This window comes from Theobroma cacao, chromosome 4 (genome assembly GCF_053813885.1).
Source record: "Theobroma cacao isolate CCN51 chromosome 4, ASM5381388v1, whole genome shotgun sequence".
NCBI classification, from domain to species: Eukaryota; Viridiplantae; Streptophyta; class Magnoliopsida; order Malvales; family Malvaceae; genus Theobroma; species Theobroma cacao.
Window position 1 is genome coordinate 4,030,515 of NC_142642.1, and position 19,603 is coordinate 4,050,117.

General features: G+C 32.0%; 1 protein-coding gene and 1 pseudogene across 1 annotated transcript; both read left to right on the forward strand.

Annotated features, from left to right (window-relative positions):
• The first annotated feature begins 841 nt into the window (after nucleotides 1-841).
• LOC148763073 (uncharacterized) lies at nucleotides 842-1,315 on the forward strand. The gene has a single exon (XM_088805417.1). The coding sequence runs from the start codon at nucleotides 842-844 to the stop codon at nucleotides 1,313-1,315; it is 474 nt and encodes a 157-aa protein (XP_088661543.1).
• Nucleotides 1,316-1,528: 213 nt separating this feature from the next.
• On the forward strand, nucleotides 1,529-14,842 carry LOC148763074 (uncharacterized; annotated as a pseudogene).
• Nucleotides 14,843-19,603: the final 4,761 nt, after the last annotated feature.

A 19,603-nucleotide genomic window follows, 5' to 3' on the forward strand; every position in this document is an offset into this window, starting at 1 on the left:
GGATATCTATACTCATTGCAGTTTAATTAGTAAATAACAAGTGTTAATTAATTACGATTATGGATGTCATTCTTGATCTCTGTGAAGAGAAAGATCACAGTTAGGGTTTTGTTATGGAGCAGGACTATTTATCAGGAAGCTTTAATTTTGTTGAACTTAATGCTTGGTTTGACAAGTTGACTTTGTGACATGTGGAAATCCACTTGTATTTCATGCACATAACTATGTTTTGTTGCTGGTTTGAAGACTCAACATGGTAGAATGCATGGGATCCATTTCATGGTTTTGTGCACTTGTTAATATCTTTAGAACAAGTGTTAATATGTTAATACAGATGTAGGCTCTTGCATAAGCTTATTTATAATATTATGTTCACTGTGTGATCATCATGTATTAAGAGTGTGTAAGGCTTGTTAAGTCTCTGTTTTGGTGCTCCATAACAGAGCACATATTGAATGAAAGACCATCTTTTGTGTCTTTATTTTCACAACAGAGTATCAGAGATTTGTTAAGTTCTTAAGGGACCTTACTACTGAAAGAATCCAAAACACTTTCTCAACAGACCAACCGCAAGTTAGTTTGTCACCATGACTTCAACTTCTAACACTGCCTTCAGTTATCAAGGTCCACCGGTGTTTAATGGAGAAAATTATGCAATTTGGTCTGCCAAGATGGATTTTTATCTTTGAGGTCTTAACCTTTGGGACGCAGTTGAATTAGGACCTGATGTTCCTACCTTGAAAGAAAATGCAACAGCTGCTCAAATGAAGAGATTGCAAAACGCTATCATGCATTGTCATACATCTAAAGAGCTGTTAAAGATGCAATGCTTGTGAGAATAATGGGGTGTAAAACATCTAAGGATGCTTGGAACAAACTTAGAGATCAATTCGAAGGTTCAAAAAGAACTAAAGAGATTCAAATTATGAACTTAACCAGGGAGTTTGAGACCTTGGGAATGAAGGATTTAGAGAAAGTTAAAGATTATGTCAACAAGCTCATGCGGGTGGTGAATCAGATTAGATTATTGGGAGAAGATTTATCTGAAAGACGAGTCGTTCAAAAGGCTCTTGTATCTTTACCAGAGAGGTTTGAGTTAACAATAGCCTCTCTAGAAGGATCAAAAGAACTCTCTAAATTATCATTCTCTGATGTTGCTTATGCTCTCCAAGCTGTAGAGCAAAGGAAAGTTATAAGGAGTGACAGCATCACCGAAAATGCCCTATTTGCAAGGATGAAAGGGAAAACGGTGGGAGAGTCAAGCATGAGGAAGGACTCAGATGAACAAGAGGAAAAAGAGAAAAGGGGTGAATAAAAACCAGCAGAAGAAAGGGAAATGGCAACTCTGTTCTCATTGTAAAAGAAAGGGTCATGTTGAGCCCAACTGTTGGTTTAGACCCAATGTAAGGTGCAAAAGTTGCAACCAGTTGGGACATGCTCAGAGTGTATGCAAGAATAAGGCTGAGACTCAAGCTAAAGTACAAGAACCAGTGGATAAAGCAGATTTAGCAGAAAAAAAGTCTTATTCATGGTGCAATCTAATGATGTAAATGCCATTGGTGCTAACCAATGGCTCTTGGACAGTGGTTCTTTTAACCACATGACCCCAAATGAAACTTTGTTTACTGAACTTGATAATCATTACCGTTCAAGAGTAAAGATTGGCAATGGTGTGTTCTTGGAATCAACTAGAAAGGGGTTAGCAGTTATACAAACTACAACGGGCTCCAAGTATGTCTTAGAGGCTCTCTTGGTACTAGAAATTACTCAGAATTTGTTAAGTGTGGGTCAAATGCTTGAGCATGACTATGTGTTGTTGTTCAAAGATAAATGTTGCACTATTTATGCTCCCAGTGGTGATTATTTGATGATAATTCCCATGAAGCAAAAATGTTTTCCTGTAAATCGGAATGAGACTTGCTTGCAAATTTGTGAAGTAAAGACAAGTTTGACAACCATGTGGCATAAAAGACTTAGCGACTATAATTATGGAAATTTGAAGCAGATAACTAATTTTGGTGCTGCAAATAATTTTCCAAGAAGGTTCTGGGCTACAGCTACCTCAACTACAATTTATTTGTTTAATTTTATTCTTGCTCGTGCAAGGACTATTTCACTTTCTGAGGTATGGTATGGTATGGTATGAGACCATCTGTTAAGCATCTCCAAGTCTTTGAAAGTATATGTTATGGATGTAGACCAAACGAACATCGAAATAAGTTTCTTCGCAAGGTTCAAATTGGAGTTCTGGCAGGCTATAGTTTACATTCAAAGGCTTACAAGATATATTTGGTTTATTCTGGTAAGATATCTATCAGTACAAATTTTGCATCTGATAAAAATAGTGAATGGAACTGGAACCAAAGTCAAGTTGATGAAGATGAGATAGTTGATTAAGCTTTTGTTAGAGGAGTAAGATCGATCCAGGACATCTATCAAAGGTGTCAATTGGCTATGACAGAGCTAAGTTCCTTTAACGAGAACTTTCTTAATGAGCATTGTGTCAAGTACCAAGCATTGATAAATGCAGAAAATCAAGGTGAGATAGCTATTATTCACTGCAACAAAGGGGAGCAGATTGTTGATACAATGACCAATGTAAGGCAAAGTTCAAGTATCATACATAAAATTTGAAGTTTGTAAATGCAAGCATTAAGAGGGAATGTTGAAGTTAATGCTTTGTCTGACAAGTGGACTTTGTGACATGTGGAAATCCACTTGTATTTCGTGCACATAACTATGTGTTGTTGCTAGTTTGAAGACTCAACGCGGTAGTATACAGGGATCCATTCCATGGTTGTGTGCACTTGTTAATCTCTTTAGAACAAGTGTCAATATGTTAATACGGATGTAGGCTCATGTATAAGCTTATTTATAATAATATTTTCACTGTGTAATCATCATGTATTAAAAGTGTGTAAGGCTTGTTAAGTCTCTGTTTTGGTGCTCCATAACAGAGCACATATTGAATGAAAGACCATCTTTTGTGTCTTTATTTTCACAACAAATTTATATCCTTCTTTTGCCTCGAAGGTTTTTGTTTAGATTTAGAATATTCTACTTTTGTTAAATAAGTTCTATCAACTTAGTCATAAACACGTAATTCGAATAGAGATCACAAATCATCAATAATAAAAATCAGTTAAAAAAAACCTAAAACACAAAAAGTATTGAAAGAAAAAACAAAAGCAAGAGAAGTTTGGTCGATTTTGAAGACAATGAGGGCATATGACTTTCTAAGGAAAAGAAGACATTAATTTGGATCATGAAATAGTTAGGAATGTAACAAAATATTTATTCTGGGATAATAGAATGAGATAGGAATAGAATAAAATAGTTATTATTTAATTTCATACAATGAAAAGAAATAGAGTAGGAATAGTTATTATCTCTTATTACAGTGTTTGGTTAGTAAAAATAACTTTGAAATCAGAAAGGAATAGAGGATAAAAAACAAAGATACTCTTTATTATGTATATTATTATATATTTTATTTTTTAAATATTAATATTTTATTTATAATTTAATCATTGATATTATAAAATATAAATATATTATTTACAATTTATATGCTATTATGATTATTCATTTTTATCTATTTTTATTTTTTAAATATTAATAATTTATACTTTATTTAAAATATTAATATTTGATAATTTATATATTAATATTTTATTTATAATTTAACCATTGAAATTTTAAAATATTAATATGTTATTTATAATTTAAATTTAATTATGATTAAAATATTAATACTTTTAATTAATTTTTAAACTCAAAATATTTTTTAATATATAATTGAAAAATTAAACTATTTATTATAATAAGATTTATTTTCATCAAAAAAATACTCTTTATATAATTTAGTAAAATTTATACTAAAAGACAAAATTAAGTAAATTTTTTCTTTTTTAATCATTTAATTTTTATCTTTATTAAAACTTTAAAACTTTAAAATTTTAATAATTTAATAATTTATTATCAAGTATTAGTATAATATTTTGTTTTTTTTCTCTTTTTTTTTAATTTTTATTTTAATTTATATTTTCACTTGATAATTTAAAAATTAATATTTTAAAATATTAATATTTTATTTATAATTTCAATGTTATTATGATTATCTATTTTTATTTTATTTTTAAAATATTAACATTTAATAATTTATTTAAAATATTCACAATTTATAATTTAAATATTAATATTTTATTTATATTTTAATATTTAATTTTTGAATATATTAATATTTAATTTATAATTTAAATGTTATTATGATTATTTATTTTTTATTTTATTTTTTAAATATTAAAAATTTATAATTAATTTCAAATATTAATAATTGATCATTTAAATATTAATATTTATTTATAATTTAAATAATATTATGATTAAAATATGAATAATTTTAATCAATTTTTAGATTTAAAATATTTTTTTATAATATATTATTAAAAACTTAAACTTTTTTTCTTTTTTATAATAATATTAATAATTGATCATTTAAATATTAATATTTTATTTATAATTCAATCATTAATATTTTAAATTATTAATATTTTATTTACAATTGAAATGTCATTATGATTAAAATATAAATAATTTAATTAATTTAAATATTATTATAATTTAAATATTTAAATTTTTTAATATTTTAATTCAAAGCATTAATTTTATAAGTTTCGGTTTTTAATTTTTCAAAGAAAGTAAGGATATTTTAGTTCAAAATGTTTGAATTCTGTTATCATGGATATGAAATAGCTAATACCATAGGGAGATGTGGTATTAGCTATTCTAAGGCTTAGGGTGATTTTAAGGAATAGTCATTCCTCTATAATGGTTATTCCTTCCTCCATGGACATACCAAATATAGGGAGAAAATTTTTGGGGGAACAGAGAGGGAATGGCAGACATACTATAAAAATTAGTGATAGGGAATGAGAGGAAGGGATTAAAAAAAAAAGTGTGAAAGTTTAGGTTTTTATACATTGTTAAAATACGAAAGTTTAGGATTTTATACATAAAAAAAAAAAAAAAAAAAAGGAAGCATGGGTTGTTAAAGCTTGAAGTTCATTATGTTTTTGGTTGAAGCTCGACGCTCAAGAAATAAAGATAATTAAAAAATAAAATAAAATAATGATAAATATTGTAATTATTTCAAAATAATAAAAAGTGAAAAAATAAAAAATAAAATTTAATATGAAATTTTGTTAATAAAATTGGAACAATGACAAAGATTTTTAAAATATTTGTACTTTAAAATAATTATTTTTTATTTATTATTACTATTATTATTTATAATTTTTTTAATTTAAAGTTATTCATTTTACTATTATTATCATTATTTACAAAAGTTTTTATCAAATGACCAATCATTAATAATATATATTTTAAAATATATTTTTTTAACTATTATTATCATTATTTACAAATTTTTTTATCAAATGACCAATCATTAATAATATTTTTTTAAAATATATTTTATATATAAATATTATTAATATAACTGTAATTTGCTTCGTTATTATAATACTCTGTACTTCGATATGGTGGCTAATAAAACTTATCGGATGCCAATTGAGATTAATTAGAATGTTTAAAAGTGATAAAGGGTGAAAGGAATAGTTTGAAATAAAATATCTCACACGTGAAGAAATAACAATTGAGTAATAATATTTTATTGAGGATGAATGTGAAACCTCAGTGGAGGTAGACACGATGACGCAGATTATGAGTAATCTTGTCATTTTTCTTGGTGAGCTCCTAAAAGTCAGCTTTTCAAATATTATTAAGGTCTAAGTAGGCCTAAGAAATAAATGAATAAGATATATAATAATGAAAAAAATTGAAATAATGATAATTTCCATAATAGGGGCAAAATGGTCATTTTAGGTCTTGAGTCTAAACTTCTAAGTTTTCATGAACTTGAGTACCCCCAGTTTATTGTGGACCTTGTCTCAGTGTTAAAAGAGTAAAAAGTCTGAACCAAAGGAAAGAAGAAGGTGAAGTCAACTATGCAATGGCATTTTTGTAAATAAGTGGAACTTTAGTCAACTTTAAGCATAAATATCTAATTCTCCAACACTTTCTCCTTACTTCCAATAGCTTTTTCTTCTTCTTCTTCCCATTTCTCTTTTCCATTTCACGTTTTCCATCTCCCATGGAAGCCTCCCTTGAAACCTTCATGATTTTCTCATGGTAATCCCAAATCTTATGTTTGTATATGTACCTTGTCATAAGGTTTTTCATGCTTTTTCACTTCTACACCTCAAGAACCCTCAAAAGTCTTTTCTCAACACTTTCTCTCACTAGTTGGATATTTTAGAGAGAGAAAGAGAGAGAGATTCTTCATAATAGCTTGAAAACTCTTGAAAAGGAATCCAACTGCAAAACCACCAAGGTGAGTAGTGAGTTAAGTTTGATTTAGAAAATAGCTTTTGAAATAATATTCATGTCAATTGAGTTGGTTGTGATGTATTATGTGTGATAGGTTCTCACGAGACCCCACATCTTCACTTGGAGCATTAGTGGAAGTTGGAGTCAATTAAATAACCAACAAAGACAAGTGAGTGAACTTGCATCTAAATTGTTTTGGGAAATGCATATCCGTTTGAATGAATCATTTGAAAATTTTATTTGTTTTTTGCTTTAAAATATACCTAGAGAACAAGCCTTTGATGAAATGTTTTTATATTGTGAAATGTGCAATGTGATTAGTTCATGCGTTCCTACATTATGTTGATGTGTATGTTATGCATTGAATGGTACTATTGTGTGATAATTATAACCGTGCGTGTGCGGTGTGGGAGTGCACATGCCGATGATTTATGCCATGTGCGGTGCAGGAGAGCACATGATGTTGATGATGATATTGTAATGTGCAGTGTGGGAGTGCACATGAGCTGTGGGAGAGTTGGGGTGATGCTGGTAGTTGTATATATGTTTATATATGTTATATATAGAGAGGTTATAGAAAATATATTAAGATTGCATTGAATATTGAATGTTAAAATTTGACAAATGCTTTCCAATTGATTTCACTACAGCAAAAATAGATTTTCGTTGTGACAAGGATTCTTTTAATTTCATTGCCCTGTTTCTCACTGCAGTAAAATTCCATTCTCACTGCAACGAGAAACTCTCAAGTGTTAAGGGCTTGACTAGCCCAGATTTTCACTGCAACGAAAATGCATTCTCGCTGCAGCGAGAAACTCTCGGGTGGTGGTTCAAAATTTTACCCTGAATTTCATTGCAGTGAGAATGCTTTTTCGCTGCAGTGAAATTCATTCTGCTATGCTTGTCTTGCTTGGACTCTACCAAGTTTTCACTCTTTAACTTCATTGTTGATCATGGATCTTTCAATACTAAGGCACTAAATAATCAAGGGCTGAATTGAGGGGTTTTAACAAGAAATTAAGCTAAATTGCATTGTTTTCAACATAAGTGTATTATGTTTTTTAAAACTTCCTATATTGATACTTGTTCCCTTCCTATGTTCACTCACTAGGTTTATAGTCACTCTTTTTAACTTCATGTTTTCAAATTCAAAGGCAGTTGGGACCTAGATTGAGGTGTTCACTTGTATTCGCCTTTTTGGTATGTACCATGGCATTCAGTAGTCGTACCCGTACCTAGAGTCACTCTACTGGTAGTCAAAAGTCTTTTGCTCGTGTATATTCACATGTGTTGTAAATTACTAAGGTTCATGTTATGAACAATACATGTATATTTGGATTGATGATTAGCATTAAGAGTTGGCAATGGGTGACATTTTTTTGGGTTAATATAAAGGCAATCATATGATTGTCCAAGCACACTATTAAAGTAATTATAGTTGAAAATTATGAAATGTGACTTTAGGTGTGATGGATGAAATAATGGACAGGACTACAAAAAGAGGCTTGCTTTGGCTTAGTGGGCTATGCCCATTGGGCCCTTGCACTAGTCATGGCCCGAAAATTGAGCTGTGACAATTATAATTGAGATACATATATTTCATTTTTTGCATAAAACCACTTTATTTTTTTCATAATAAAATATATTATTTAATTATTTAAAATAAGTTTTTAAATTATATGTCAATTAATAACTCCTGTCACATAACATTGGTCAATATCTAATTGCTAATGATTCATTAAATTATTATATACAAAATAGTATGCTTGTAAAATTTTGTTGGTGATAAGTGGCTCTTACTCTCTATTTCTTTTCCCATCTTTTTAGTCTTCTGATCCATTTCTGCTTTCTAAGTTTTCACCCCTTGCTGTCGTATCATGTCGACAGAAGAGTGACTGAAGCTTCCTTTACCATGCTAACTACAGCTTCCTCCAACAACTCCTCACTTCTTCCATTCTGGTACAAAACTAAAAATTTACATGAATTCACCTTCTCCATAGCCTTTGTTCTTCTTTTCCTATTCTTACTACTAAATCTTCAATTGTTTGTTGTTTTTTTTAGTTAAACGGAGTTCTATCTTAATTACAATTCCTGGCATGAAGGGTAACCTTGTGCTCTTTTTGGCTATCTTAAAATTAGAAACCAATTGATAATGCCTAAATGGAGGTTCATTTGTGTAATTTTGAAATTTTCTATATCCAATTTCATTTTCTTATGGGCATCTAGAGGGTGTTACTGTGCCAACATTTTCTAGACTAGAGACTTGTTTCAAAAGAATAATCTTGAAATTACAATTAAGATTTTGATATGGATGATTCTTATATATTTTTAAATGAGCCTCTCGTAATCCAAGGTTTGTTTTTGGTCTTTCTTGGTTTTTTGTCGAGGTTGGTCAGTGTGTAAATGAGTCATGGTGCCTCAATTGTGCAGATTCTCAGTTTTAAGGGGATGTTGCCCCTGGATTCCTATGATTGACTCCTTGATTGGGTTTTTTGTGTAATCAGGAAACAATTTGCTTGGTCAAAAGTACAGCTTTGAAGGGTAACTGTGTTGCCTTTGTTAATGAAATTCTTTACTTTCAAAAAAAAAAAAGTAATCCAAGGTAAGGAAAGCTTCAGCAATTTCTTTTTTCATTCTTTTTTGTGAGTTGTTCTATTTTTTTGGCAGTTTAAATAAAATATTGAATCTTTTGACAACTCATTTTCACAACTCGTGTTGGTGCTAAGTTTCAACCCAAATCCAAACTAAAGCCTAGAAAGGAAAAGGTTACATTAATTCCTTGTAATAAAAAGGTAGAATTGTGTAGTTTTGTCTGTCGATACATCAGTAACATCTAGAACTGAAGTATCCTTGAAAAACAATTATAAGGATTTATCCCAAATTGCTATTACCATAACAAATGATGTTGGTTTCGTTGAGGCACCAAACTTTAATATTCTGGTGACTGTCAATAATCATGATAGCCTTTCTGTTCCTAATATATGGACAAAAGATGTTATGGTCTTTTTTGATTTTCGTGTTTGAGTTTCTTTATGACAAACTAGATATTCGTAAGTTTTATTGGCTTTTGAATTTTATTTGGTTTTAGGTAGATTTTGATTTGGACCCTTTTGATGATGTTGCAAACCAAGTAACAAGTACTGGTGAGTTGATGTTTTTGATTACTTTGTATCGTTCAGAGAATTATACTTGACTGATAGTGTAATGACATTAATTTCTGTGGCAAGTCGAGTTGGTGGCAAGTTTCAACCCAAGACTAGACCTAAAGGTAAAGAAGGTACTTCTACTTCAATACCTTCAAAACTCCCTAATGTTTTGAAGGAAGAGACTGTTATTCTAGCATCAATGGGCTCCAATGCAACTAGTATCGTACAACCTAATAGCATTATAAGTGACTGTAGGAGCTACCAAGTAATGACCTCTTCTCAAGTAGCTATCACAGATTCTTTGCTTTCACAAGTTGCCATTTCCAATGGTTGTCATGATTCACATTCTAGTTTTAGAATATCAGTTAGGGAGGTAACTGAAAAAATGTTATATCTCTTTCATGGTTGTTGGTCCCAAACAGAGTGCTAAAAGGGGTGAATAGCACTTTAAAAATATTTTGAAGATAAATTTAGAAATATTTTGAAAACCTTTGGGAAGATTTAGGATAGATGATTTGGAACTTGTGAAGGTTAGTAAACACCAAGTAAAGAAAGGTTAAGAAAAGTAGACAAAACACGATATTTATAATGGTTCGGTCCACTTAACCTACATCTACTACCTTGATCTTCCTAATCAAGGATTTTCAATCCAACTTTACTAAAACTAGTGGAATTAACAACTTCCACCAAGCTTTTACAAGGTGAGCTTCTAACCCAAGCTCCAACCCTTTTACAAGGCAGTCCTAAGCTTATCCTAGCTTAGACTACTCTTTAAAGTGTCTCACACATTATAAGTAAACAAGAAATATAAGATAAAGAAGATACAAATTACCATTTAACTTATATAAGTTATACAAGCTTTAGCACAAACACCTTCACAAGGATAGGAGTGGAATACAAGTGTTAAGAGAAGGTTTTTGAATGTTTTTAGCTCAAAATCACTCTTGGTAGTTTCTTTATGTGATTTTTGACTATTGGAGAGGCTTTAAATACTTGAGAGACTAATTATAGCCGTTAGAGACAATTTCTAGTTGTTACTAGTTGTTATTTTGTCTTCTAGCGACTCTTTTCAAATAAGTAAACAATGTTCCGTTAACTGGTTAAAGGCAGCTCTAACCAGTTACAACTTTTCTACTTAGCACTGTCTTATTGTTGTGTTCTCTGCTCTAACCGATTACAAGACACTCTAACAGATTAAGAGAACTCTATCTTCAGGCTTCTTCTCTTCAGCAGACTTCCTCTAACTGGTTAACTCTTCCTTAACTAATTGGAACTTTACTTCTTTTAGCTTTAACAGATTACCACTAGCTCTAATCAATTAAAAATTCTTTGAATTTTCACTCCTTCATTTTGGCCCCATCCAACGATCGCCTTCACTTTGAATTTGAATTTTGGTACTTGAAGATTCTTCAAGTCTTATGCTCTAATCAATTAACCCCACACCTTAATCGATTAGCACACCTCTACTTTACTTTGTCCAACACTTGCTTAATCAGTTAAGCCTTGTGCTAGCTAATTAAGACTTCTATGTTTTGTTTTTCGAATAGCACCCAATTTGGCCTTAACTGATTAAGGCTCTATTTTAATTAGTTAAAGACATGTTGTCTTTTCTAGGTCTTTTCTTCTTTACTTCTTTAACTGATTAACCAATCTTGTAATTAAGCAAGTTTCTTCACTTGCTTCCAAACAACAAATATTAAAGGTTTTAAACTTTGTCATGTACATTTAAATAATATAATCAGACATCAATAAATGAGAATGTTTTGTTATCATCAAAAACACATGGAATTAACAATGGTATCTGTGTATGCAATACATTTTTCTTTATTTGGCTATAGATCATTCAGTACAATTTGACAAATTAGTTCCATCCAAAAAAAGAAAAAAGAAAAAGAAAAGTTAACACATTGATGTTACTTTTGGAATGCAGATATATTTTTTGGGTTGGAATGTCTCGACCAATTGCTTGCCCAATCTTCTAATAATAATAGAGGTATTCAGATTGATGATGAAAGAACGGGATCAAAGGTGAAGATTAACACTTGAATAAAAATTACTGAATTTCTTGTTTTCATTTACCACCTTATATAGTTGTATTTTAAGATTAATTATGAACACTCATAATTTCAAGTATCATATAATTTCAAGTATCATATACCTAAGAGCCAATTAATTCTAAGATTGCTTGTGATGAAGCAAGAAACCAAGAACTCTTAATGTGCTTGTCGCAGAAGACAGTTTGAAACCTTGCAATCGAAATCTTTGTTTCTTCACCTTTGAGATTTGTCAAATTTTTAACTGCCCAAGTATTTAGCCTCTAATAGTAATCAACATAGTGATAAAATAAGACCTTATCAAGGTAGATTTTTTTTTTTTTTTACTTGTGCTCATAAGTTATATTTTTAACAAAAGGCCAAAACAAAGCTTAGTCAAATACTAAATTTTTGTCAGACCAAGAAAACTATTTTTTCTTTTCTTCCTCTTATGTTTCAACTAAGAAATGTGGCTTTAGACTTAGTATTCTTACTGGCTAACATAACATATTTATATAGTCAAACTTAGTTGTAACTTTATACACAGCATTTATATTTTTATTCAATTAAGTCCCTATGAACTTAATTATTTTTCATTTTTTTGGTCTATTTTAATAAAATTCAATTTAATTGATTATCCTTATTTAATCTCAATCATATCACTTAATCTATGTGACCCATTAGGGTTCTAACATATTGGTAATAAATATAAATCATAATCATATACCAATTCAATAGTTGATTTATATTTATAAATTATGAGCGGTATCTAAAAACTCATCATGACTACCCAAATGTTAGAAAGTCATAAAAGAATTTGACAAAGTCCTTCAGTGATAAGTCTCTCAATGCAACATGGTCTTTTCATCATATATCCCAAATATGTCATTAAGCATGGCTTAGTGTTTACTTATGACATTTCGTATTAGTTCTTATAATTCATGATTAACCTTATGAATTTAGAAAATCAACTTTCCTCAAACTTATATGCTTTGACCAAATAGTTTATATAAGTTAATCTTAAATTAAGAACAAATGAGATATATCCCCTCTTGTCATTTAAGGTGATGAATCCTCTAGTTGATCACTCATTCACTTTTGCATGCTTCATGCCATATCCAAAAGCACACAATTTAGACATTTGGTCACCTTCAAACCCATAAAGGTAAAATTAAAGTATGTCACTCCCCATACAAGATGACCTAGTGTCTCAAGCTTGAGAACTAGTTGCACGACTATCACATGAGAACATATTCCATTGACACTTAAGTGAAACACCAAATGGAGTCCTCATAGCAGGTCATCTTCAGTGAACTTATTCTCTAACAAGCACCCACATGTTATCATCAAGTATTCCATATATTTCAATCTATGAGATCGATTGCTTACTTCTCAAGTAAGGAAGTTTAACAGCTACCAATCTTTGGGCATTGTCAATGCCTTGTCTTGACAATACAATGACTAAGAACATGGCTTTAATGCATAAAGATCTTATAATTGTATCAACATTACAATTCTCTACAAGACCCTTTATATTCCATGAGCTTCATCCAATTAATACTTAAATAATTCCTTATTTTTTGTACTAACATGAATGAAAACCTCTATCACATATTGTTGTGCAATTAAGTATGCATTAAATGATAATATATATTCCTTGACCAATGTAATTGACTCAAGGATATATACCAATAGTTTATACTTGTGTTTTTGTGTTGTGGTGATAGCCTTATCTCTTAATTGATGTGGAGACTCTAGATATCATCTCCAGTGTAACCATTGCTTCTGGTATGTGCTAAACTAGCTCCTATGTTAATCTCTGGGTGTTTTTGTGTGTCTATATCAAATACTTTTTTACTTTTAGGACGACATGCTGGAAAATTCAAACCAAGACCAGGTTACAAACTAGTGTGGTCACATCTCAACCTGCTGTGGTTGATATTATTATGCATCCTCCAACTGTTCGTTTGTTCTTTCTGAAACTATGTGCATGGAGAACTCAATTCCTAATTGCTCACCCATGCATGTAGGTGCTTTTATTCCTCCAGATCCTTCTACCTCTGAGTTCCCAGCGAATGAGGAATTGACAAACCTCACAGAAGCTTGTAACCCAGGTGTTACACTTTCTGGAGATGTTCCTAGTATGCTTGGAAAATTGATAAATCTTTTTATGCATAACTTTCTCCTATATTTAATCTTTGACTTGGATAAAACTCTTTTTGAAATTGCATTATCCGATGTTATCCTGATTATGTTCCCCTATTGGTTCTCAGAGCTCTAATAGCAGGAAAAAGAGGGCCTCTCTAATACCAAATCCTTCTCAAAAGTCTAAACAATCTTCTGCTAGTGATAGGGGAAATGAAAATGGTAAAGCAACAAAACAGTTAAGAAAGCAAGTAACTAGTCCTTAGCTTGTTGATGATCATGAGGATGGGACTTGTAATGATGACGGCCCAGCCACTGAACCTCCCACTAGTTCTACTATAGATGAGAATAGAGATGATGGTGATGATGAATATAATGCAGAGAGTGCATTTCGGAAGAAGAGAACTTATAGGATGTCAAAGAAACCCAAGTCTGAAAATGGAAAACCTTTTCAGAAGCGTAAGACAACTAAAAGAAAAACAAGTTGAAAAGCATAAGAAAATGAATGAAGCATCAAATCAACCAACAAAAGAACGGCTCAAGAAGTTTTCTCATTTGACGCGTAAAAAGAAAAGATTTGGTTGTTACTACTACTACAAATTAAAGTTTGTGAGACATTATTCTTTATCTATTTATTAATCATTTCCTTTTTCTTTTGTAGTGGATAAGCCTTTACTTCACACCACAGAGGATGAAATTGACTTTGCAAAGGTGGCTTTGAAGAATTTCATTCTAGTTGCAAATTATAAGGAGCAACTAGCGGTAATTACTCTGTTTTTTAGTAAAAGTTACTATGCTTCCACCCCAACTATGAAAAGGACTTTTACATTAAAATAGTCATTTATACTATCTTTGTTAATTCATTTCTATTGCTCGTTCCCTTAACTAAATCTATCATATAATGCAGAAGATGTTGAAGATTGAGTCAAATTCTAATTAGTGGAGTCCTAATAAAATGGGAGTTGTTAGTAGCATAGTGGAGTCCTAATAAAGTGGGGTGGTTAGTAACAGAGTCCTAAAATTGTGAAGCCACGATTACACAAATATAGCATATAACGTTACTTTCCTCTATAAATTAAGTCAAGTACTTTATGTTTTAATCATCTTATCTTCTAGTCTTTATCCAGTCTATAGTATTGTAAAAGCTCTTTGTCTTAACAAAGTCTATTTTTATTCTTCACGTTTTCTCATCTTTCAATTTCCTATTGTTTCTCTGGTTTATTTTACTCTTCCTACTTTATCGTTTTCTATCAATTTGGTATCCGAGCCAAGTTGCAGGGGTTTTTTTTTCTTGTTCATGTTGTTCCAGATGGTAGGGAAGTCTGGAACAAAATTTGAGATTCCACATTTTGATGGAACCAATTTTGCACTATGGAAATTGAAGATGCATGCAGTGCTTATGAAGGATGGCTGTGTTGTGGCTCTTTTGACAAAAGAAGACATGACTGATAAGCAATTTATTGAGAATGATGAGATGGCCTTGGCAAATTTGCAACTGGACTTGGAAGACAATGTTTTGTTCAATGTAGAAACAGAAACATCTGCAAAAGGTCTGTAGGACAAGTTCAAAAGCATTTATGAAGGCAAGTCCTTGACGAACAAAATCTTCTTGAGGCGTCAACTGTACAATTTGAAGATGAGAGATGGAGATTCCATGCAAGAACATCTTAACCAGTTCAATGCACTTGTTAGTAAGCTTCAAGCCCTTGATGTTGAAATAAATGTTGAAGAAAAGGCAAGTATCCTACTTTGTTCTATGCCTGATTCTTGGGATAATCTAATTATGAATTTGAGTCATGTGAAGGTTCTTGATGTGGATTCCATTGTAGCATCACTACTAACAGAAGAAATGAGGAGTAAATCGACTCAATCTAATCCTGGTAATACTATGTACGCTCGCGATAGATCCACTGAGAGAAACCTTAGTGAAAAAGAAAGATTAAGATCCAAGTCTAAAAGCAAGAAAAAGTTGACAAAGTGCTGAAATTACGAAAAGTCTGGACATGTGAAGAAAGACTGCAGACATCGAAGAAGTGAAAATCTTGAGACAGGTAATTTTCATGGTAATATAGGCGAAGGCACTTCGATAGTAGAAGGTTGAGATGCATTAGTAGCAACATCAGAAACTACAATAGTCTTGAGTCAATGGATTCTTGATTTTAGAGCATCCTTTCATATAACTCCACACAAGGAATGGTTTCACACTTATAAACCATATGAAGGTGGCATAGTTTACATCGGTGACAATGGGGAATGTCGAGTAGTGGGAGTTAGAGAAGTGAGGATCAAGATGTTTGATGGATGTATTCGCACCATTTATGATGTTCGATGTGTACCTGCCTTGAAGAAAAGCTTGCTGTCTTGGGGATGTTTGACAAGCTTGGTATAAAATTCATTGGGGAGAATCGTCACTTGAAGGTGATCAAAGGCATCATGGTGGTAGCCAAAGGAGAATTGAAGGATAATCTGTACAAATTGATTGGTGAAACCTTAGTTAGAGAAGTTGTTGTTGTCGAGTCAGATCTCTCTATGATTTGGCATAGGCTGTTAGGGCACATGAGTGATCGTGGACTGCAAGTACTCTCAAATCAAAAGCTTTTTCCTAGTTTTAAATCTGTCTCTAAACTTTTTGTGAGGATTGTCTGTATCGAAAGCAACATAGATTGGCTTTCTCTTTGTCTACAAGAAGAAGTCAAAATTGTCTTGATTTAATCCATACTGACACTTGTGAAGTACCTGATGTTTCCATTGGTGGATGTTCTTATTTTATGACTTTTATTGATGATTTCTCGCACAAGGCATGGATCTTTATACTTAAACGAAAATCAAATGTTTTTGAGAATTTTAAGATATTCAAAGCACTGGTTGAGAATCAAAAGGTTTTGAAACTTACATGTCTCCGAATTGATAATGGAGGAGCATTTTGCTCCAATGAGTTTGATGACTATTGTAGTGAACATGGAATTAAAAGACACCAAATAGTGCGAAAAACACCACAGCAAAATGGTGTTGCAGAAAGGATGAATCGCACTCTTCTATAATTTGCTAAATGTATGATGAGCACTGCAAAGCTAGGAAAGAAATTTTGGGCAGAAACTATAAGTATTGCTTGTTATTTAATTAATCGTTCTCCTATAATGTCCCTTAATTCAAAAACTCTAGAAGAAGTTTGGATAGGGAAACCTACAAATTATTCTTTCTTGCATGTGTTTAAAAGTGATGCTTATGTTTGGGTTCCCAAGGAACAAAGAACTAAAGTTTACAAGAATTCGAAAAGATGTATTTTTCTTAGCTATGAGACAAGTAGAAAGGGGTGCAGATTGTGGGATCCTACTGCTCGCAAGATCATTATTAGCCGAGATGTTATTTTCAATGAAAATGCTTTTCAAGGCACAATTGAAAAGCAAGAACCAAAGAAGATTATAATTGAGCAAGAGCCAAGTTTCGATGACACTGTTCAAGAGAAAATGTCTTAGGACGAATCTGAGTCAGAATTGTCTAATGAAGAGCCTTTTCTTGTATATTCTCATGAAATGCCAGCACGTTCTCAAAGGACAATTAAGCCTCCAGCCATGTACGATGACTATATCACTTCTTTAAAGCCTCAGACTAATTTTGTTAATGCTTATGTTGCATTGGAGGAAGAACATGGGCCTACATCCTATAAAGAGGCTTATGACTCCATTTATTTAAGCAAATGGAGATGTGCCATGGAGGAGGAGATGGAGTCCTTGCATAAGAACAAGACTTGGGACCTTGTTCAGTTACCTAAAGATCAAAAACCTATTGGTCGTCGATGGAATTACAAACTGAAAAAGGATTCAGATGGGAATGTGGAAAGATATAAGGCTAGGCTTGTGGTAAAAGGGTATGCTCAAAAACCTAGTATTGACTTTGATGAGGTATTTTCTCCAATTGTTCATTTGACTACTATCAGAGTTGTTTTAGCTCTTGCTGCTGTTTATGATTTTGAATTAGAACAACTAGATGTAAAAATCGCTTTCTTGCATGGTGACTGGAATGAAGAAATTTACATGATGCAACCTGAAGGTTTTGTTGAAGAAAATAAGAGAAATTTGGTTTGTCGACTGAACAAATCGCTTTACGGTCTCAAGCAGGCACCTAGGTATTGGTATAAGCGATTTGATTCCTTCATTGTGAGCTTGGGTTTTAAAAGATGTGAGGCTGACCATTGTGCTTACATTTATAATGAAGGTAATGGGTGTTTTTGTATCTTGTTATTATATGTAGACAATATGATTATTGCAGGCAATAGTTTTAAAAAAAATGTCTACACTAAAAGCTCAATTGGCTGAGGAGTTCGAAATGAAGGATTTGGGAGCTGTGAATCATATTCTTGGGATGAAGGTACTTAGAGAAAAAAAAAGACCGAAAAATCTAGTTATCTCAAAAGGGTTATATAGAAAGAATTCTGTTGCGCTTCAATATACATAATGCAAAACCAGTAAGTACCCCATTTCCTGTTCATATTAAATTGTCTTCAAAATTATCTCTTACCACTAAAGCGGAAAAGGCAGTGATGTCTTGAATACCATATTCATCAACAGTAGGGTGCCTTATGTTTGCATGGTATGTACAAGACTAGACCTCGCACAAGCAGTGGGAGTTGTTAGCAGGTATATGGCAAATCCAGGTCGTGATCATTGGGCGGTTGTCAAGCGGATCCTCAGATATCTTAAAGGCACTCAAAATGTCTCATTGTGTTTTGGACACATGAAACTGTAGTGCATTGGTTTTGTTAATGCAGATTTTGCTGGCGATAAAGATAGAAGGAGGTCTACTACCGACTATGTTTTTACCATGTCAGGAGGAGAAATCAACTGGGAATCAAAACTACAATCAGTTGTTGCTTTATCAACAACGGAGGCAGAATACATGGCAGCAACACATGCTTGCAAAGAAGCTATATGGCTGCAAAGGCTTCTTAAGGAATTGATGACGAAACAACAGGAGGTTATTTGTGTTAACAGTGATAGCCAAAGTGCTCTTCATTTGGCTAGAAGCCCAGCTTTCCACTCACGTACAAAGCACATTGATATTCGATATCATTTCGTTAAAGATGTGGTTGAAGATGGCAAGATTATCTTGAAGAAACTTCACACAGACTTGAATCCTGCAAACATGTGGACCAAGTCTGTGACAAGAGAGAAGTTTAACAGATTTAAGAGTTCTCTGGGTCTTGAAGCAATTCGTTGTTCAAATGATGCAATCGTGTCTTCAAGTGGGAGAATTGTTGAAGATTGAGTCAAATTCTAATTAGTGGAGTCCTAATCTTTTATCTTATCCTCTAATCTTTATCCAGTTTTTAGTATTGTAAAAGCTCTTTGTCTTAACAAAGTCTATTTTTATTCTTCACGTTTTCACATCTTTCAATTTCCTATTGTTTCTCTGGTTTATTTTTATTTTACTCTTCCTGCTTTATTATACCGTTGACCAATCAAAGATATGAGAATCTTTTAACTATAGTTGCATCCTGATAAAACTTTGAGTTTATTTCTTCCATTTTCAATACTTTTCATGTAATGCTTCTCAATTCAATCAATACGTTGCATTTTTAATTGCCAACTTATTTTTTGGCATCGTAACAGCGCAATTCTCTCTCTCTTCCTCCCACCCAGTAGGTTTCTTCTCATATACTAATGCTAGTTTCAGTGGAAGTGTTGTTAAGAGTATGTTAAAATTATGCTGTCAATACCTAACCATGCTTTGGGTAGCCATTGACCATATGATATTTCTTTTGTTGACAACAAATACCAAACAGAGGGCTGCAGGAGCATTCTAGAACTTATTTAAATTAGTTATTTTGATATGTTATTTTGTTTTTACTGTCTTTGGTTTATGCTTAGCTACCAAAAACACTTTTCCTGA

Coding starts and splice junctions, on each gene's coding strand:
- LOC148763073 (XM_088805417.1), top strand. CDS start 842: ATGGGGTGTAAAACATCTAAGGATGCTTGGAACAAACTTAGAGATCAA.